Here is a 5,742-nt window from a genome sequence, read left to right as displayed (position 1 = left end):
CGTAAAAACTTAAGAAATCATCAAAATATAAACACTAATTACACTAATTTACGCGTGTTTTTTTTAATTCCCAATTTTATACAATTTCTATGAATGTATTTAATGCTTATATATAGCCCTTAGGGCTACATAGCAAGGATTTTTTTAATAACATTTAATACTTACTCTTTTTAGAGTTTAAGATTAAAAATAAAAAATAAAAATATCCAGAATATCCAATTTGGAATATGAACCAAGGGCATTAGTTTTGGAAGTAAATAAGTAAATAAACCAATGGGATTAGGTTAATAGGAAACAAATTGAGGAGAGAAGACTTTAAAATGGTCAAAATATCCGTTATATGAGAGCCTTACAACAGGAAACTTGACTAGAATCAAAGTACTTTAATTTTATGGAGCAGTTTTTTAAAATAAAGTTTTATTTATTTATTTATTTATTTAATTGATGGTAAAATCAATACGGGTATTAAAGAATGATACTAAATTTAAGATATTAATTACTCCCTCCGTCCCAAAAAGAACGACCCATTTGGGTTAATTATGTGGGTATTAAGGAAGTTAAGTAAAAAGAAAAAAGTATATTAGAAAGATAAATTTACATGGGGTTTGTAAAAAAATAGAGAGAGAAAGTAATAAAATAACATGGAAAATCAAATTTTTATATGGAGAAGCTAATTTTGCACAAATATTGTTGCAAATTGGTGGTGTTTTAATGCAAATGGGTCATTCTTTTTGGGACAAAGTTTTGGCCAAATGAGTCGTTTTTTTTGGGACGGAGGGAGTACATTGGTAAAATCTTATCCAAAAAAAAAAAAACTTAAATTGGCATACATTATAAGTTTAAAATTATGAAACAAGCATTAATTTCTACTATAGTACTATCCCTTAACATGAGGTGAAGCCATGAATATTGGAGCAGCACTTTGACGCTGAGAGATGTTTAAGCAGGGAATGAAGCAGCGAAAGAGTAAAGCACTCACATCCACTATACATCCAAACAATCCTACTTCACCATCCTTTTCGCTTCTCAACGATAACTGCTGTAACTCTGAGCTACCGGAATCGATAATTTCATTCTTATCTCGATCTTCTAAGATACCATCACTAGTATTCGTATCAGTATCAGTATCAGTAGTACGAGTAGTAATCACCATTATCTCTTGGGATGTAGCAATACAATCATCATCAGAATTAAAACCCTCTTGTAGCTGTGGTTCGAGCCATGAAGGTAAGGGTGGCGCCGAGGGCACAGCAGGATAGCAGAAATGGCATTCACAGCCTTCTAGAGGTGGTGACGGCATCGGCGTTGACGGTGGTGGTGATTGAGGAGGAGGAGGAGAATGATAAATGTATGGGTAGAAGTCATATTGTGGAGGTAGTTTGTGGTAATACTCGTAATAACTATCCTTTTTCTTTGTCTTCTTTCTTGACCAGAATTTGAGCTTCTTCATTGCTTTCTTCAACTTCATTTAAATGAGATTTCTGATTGTTGTGAGTTGTGTTTTCTTTTAGTTGAAAAATGGATATGAGAATGAAGATTTAATTAGAGCGCTTTTGTTTGAAATATGGAAATGATTATGAATGAATCAAATGTACTTTTCAAACTTACTTACCGTTGAGCTTTACTTTTGAAACTTTTGGTGACCTATGATCCCATGCACCCACCCAAAAGAGTATTAGTTCAAGCTTTGTGAGTGTGAACGTGAGTATACAAGTCTGGTTTAGTAATTACCGATATTAGAGTGTATTCGTGCTAAATGCACAGTATATACATAGCATGTATGTTTAGAAATAAAACAATCGGGAGACGTGGAAGTTATTAAAAAAATAATAAATAAAATGAAAATTATTTATTTAGTGGTTTTTTTTTTTTTTTTTTTTTTTTTTTCTTTTTCTTTTTTTTTTTTTTTCGTGCTAAATTGCATAAGATTTGAGAATTGAGTTTTTGAAGGGTTGTATGTGGTTAACTTAGTCTTAAATTGTATAAAAGATTACTAATAAATCTATACTATATATTAAAAGACGTTTCTTTTAAAGGAACGGTGCCACGTGACACTCTTTAAAGTATGTGTGCCTATGTCACAATGTCATGTCATCATCCAACATGTATGCGCAACGTAAGCTAATTACTTCCTTCATCCTCTTTTAGATGCAACACACCCTTTACCGCGGTAATTAAGAAATGTGGGGTTTACATGATATAATAAACTTTAAAATAGGATGAGTGGTTGTTAGGAGTGTAATTTAGTGGGCCATGTGCTTTAAATAAGGGAAATAATATAGTTTTTCCCTAAAGTAACTTTCCTTTTATAGTGTGTTGCAAGTATTGTGACATTTCCGTTTTAGGGAAGTGTTGCAAGTAAAAGAAAACGGAGGAAGTAATAAAGAGTATATAGAAAGCAATACTCTATTATTTGAGAAATGTTGATTTTATTCCTCTGAACTCTTTTTAATATATAAGTATAGATATGCTTTTATATATACGTAATACTTTTACCATCTCAACCAACTATTATTAATATTTCAAGTTTCACATAATATTATAATGTTCCTTTTATTTATTAAGTAAATTAGAGGTAACATAATTCATTTATTTTTCACAAGATTAAAATATAAATACATATGATGTAAAATAAAAAATTAAAAAAAAAGGTGACATCCAAGGCAATGTCCGAACCACTACACACACTAACTACACAAATAGTCCAACATAATTGTTAAATTAAAGCAAGAAGTACACAAATTAGCAATTCGGGGCATCGCTCGGGATACACACTAGTTATGTATAAAAAAGATTACTAATTAATTATGTATAAAAAGATTACTAATAAACCCCTCTCCCTTTTTTTACAAAAAATAAGTCACTTCTTTTATTTGAGAAAATAAAAGTTAAATTGATACGCTTCTATTAAGTACCCCCATACTCTGTAACTGCTTAATTTTATATACAAAGACCAGTCAAAGTGATGTATGTGAGCAATGCAAAAGTCAAATGAAGCACTTATAAAAGTGAAGACAGATATAAGATGTTTTGTTACATATCGTTAAATTGATTACGAATAACTCTTGTAAAATAAACTGATTACAAATAACATAAACTAAGTATAAAATAAAAAAGAGAAAATATAAAACACCAAACCCAACTATAAATAGACATATTTTTATATACAAAAGGAAGGTATTATCAGGTCATACAACAGGAAGAGGGGAGATACAAAGGGGCAAACTAAATAGTCAGCTCTCATCATGTATAGGAACACATGAAGTAGAGGAGACCAGCTTCCTTAGCCTATATATCTGGAAAAACAAGTGGAGATGTAAAGTCTCCATGTTCCACCTTTGTTTCCCCCTTCTTTTAGGACAACGTAAACAATTAATGGGCAAAAGGCTTACCATCTTAAATTCTTAGTTTATAATGGCAAATATCTTACCAAAAAAAAAACATATAACAATTTATGTTGGAAAAAATACAAAAAATAAGATTAATGGTTCTACAATTCTAAGAATTCAGAATTGAATATTTTAATGCAAAAGTACAAACTATGTTAAAAGTACCTCGTAGAATCAGAAGCTCATACACTATGATCAACAGAAATCTGGCTTACAATGGCCTTGTAAACAGACAAATTTTGGTACTTTGGACCTTTGGTCATGGAATCATCATCATAGTTACTAGTATTTCAATATTAGACATTCCTCATCCTAATGATCAAAACTCTTTCACCCAATATTAAACAAGATTCCAAATAAACAACACCAAGGTAAAACAAAAGCTAACTTCACAATAAACAACAAAAATAAATCAAATAGCAAAAAGCCCAAGGTATAACAGGGCACAATAAAATCAAACAGACCACCTCACAAATAATCTAAACAGTGCACATGTGACTGCAACCCATGTATCTCTAACTAGCACGAAAAGAGAGTTATACTTCAAGGAGTGTCAAATTAGAAATTACAAGGTTCAGTTTAGGCCCATCACACTCTGAAATGTTGTCTTTTTAACCACTTTCTGAAGAGAACTCCTAGTCTCCAGGCGTAACATTGTATTTATTTTGTATTTATAGGCTTTTTTGTACATTATGTTTATCTTCCTTGTACAATTGTTCTTGGCTGTTCTCTTGTCTTTTCTGCAGCCTTAGGTGTAAGTTTGTTAGTGGCTTGCTTCTTGTATATATTGTATCTTTTAGGTTTGCCAATCCCTAAGGGATTTGAGCGCCGCTTTTGCAGTAAATACAGAGAAAATATTCTCCATCTGTTGCTTGTAAGAGAAAGGCAAATACACATTCAAATCATCACAAAATCGTGAAGTCGGAGTAAATAACTCAGATTTCTACATGGTATCAGAGCTTCCAGGTTTAATCATCCTGAAAGTTTAAATTTTTATTTTTTTCCCTCTGTTTTCTCTGCTTTCTTTCTTTCACAATGCTTGATAATGAAGTTCTTGATGCTCAGATGAACTATCAGGACCCTTTGTTTCTATCACATTCTGATAATCATGCTGCTTCTTTAACGCCAATGTTGTTTGATGGAAGTGATTTTATGATATGGAGTAGGAATGTGAAGCTAGCCTTAGGAGCTAAGAACAAGAAGGGATTCATTGAAGGAAAGGTTCCAAAGCCTGTAGTTGGTCACAAAGACTATAACAGATGGGAGAGAAATGATTATATGGTGAGGTGTTGGATCTTCAGATCCATGACAAACCAAGTTGCTGGAGGACTAATCCTTGTACAAACCTCCAAGCCACTGTGGGATGAGCTTGTTGAGAGATACTCTGAGAGTAACATACCTCTCTTGTATCAACTTAAGAAGGATTTAGGGAAGCTTGAACAAGGTGAGATGTCTATGGGAGACTACTATTGCAAGCTGAAAAAATTCTGGGATGAAATATACAACATTGAAGCTGTACCAGAATGTACATGTGGTATAGTGGCTAAGTGTACATGCAGTATGTACAAGAAGATGATGGGAATGATCGAGACAAATAGGGTGATACAGTTTCTAATGGGACTGAACAGAGGATATCAGAATGTTAGAGAGAACATTCTTAGTATGGATCCTCTACCTAGTGTCAACAAAGCGTTTCATCTGGTGCAGCAAACAGAAAAGCAGAAAAGGGTCAGTAGTGAAATGCAAGAACTGACTGAATCATCAGCTTTCCACGTTCATAAAGAAATCAAAGGATTTGGAACTGGAAAGAAAACAGAAGGTGCAAACCAAAGAAGGGAAATCAAAAAGTCAAAATCTGATGTGACTTGTGATTTCTGTAAGAAGAAAGGTCATGATAGATTATCCTGAGTGGTATAAAGGAAAGAGACATGCTGCTAATGTGGGCAAGGTGGAAGAAGAAATTGATTCTCCTCTAGATGAGGAAGAATATGAGGCATGAAACAGTGGAAACAGTAAGCCAGATGCAGGGATGATATCTGCTGTGGTCAAGGAAGTCTTGGGAGCTTTCCAGGAAAAGCAAGGAGCAGGAAGCAGTCAAGGAAAGGGAAATGCCTCAAGCAATTTTGCAGGATTTGCAAGTATAATTTCCTTTTCAAATGTTGCTAGTTTCCATGAAAATTTTGACTGCAACTCTTGGATTATTGATTCTGGGGCTTCAGATCACATGGCTGGAAACAAAAAACTCTTTAGTTGTTTAAGGAGTCTAACAAAACCAGTAAAGGTTGTTCTTCCTGATGGAACAATCAAAAAGGTTCTGCAGATAGGAACTGTGAATTTGGGATCAAGGATTGTG

The 5,742-nt window shown here is 33.3% G+C and overlaps 1 protein-coding gene across 1 annotated transcript; it reads left to right on the top strand.

Moving 5' to 3' along the window:
• Positions 1-4,424: 4,424 nt before the first annotated feature.
• Positions 4,425-5,297, top strand: LOC145627694 (uncharacterized). Its single transcript, XM_081680051.1, has one exon. The coding sequence runs from the start codon at positions 4,425-4,427 to the stop codon at positions 5,295-5,297; it is 873 nt and encodes a 290-aa protein (XP_081536177.1).
• Positions 5,298-5,742: the final 445 nt, after the last annotated feature.

Source organism: Chenopodium album, chromosome 1, assembly GCF_948465745.1.
Source record: "Chenopodium album chromosome 1, dcCheAlbu1.1, whole genome shotgun sequence".
NCBI lineage: Eukaryota > Viridiplantae > Streptophyta > Magnoliopsida > Caryophyllales > Amaranthaceae > Chenopodium > Chenopodium album.
This window is presented reverse-complemented; position numbering and strand designations above follow the sequence as displayed.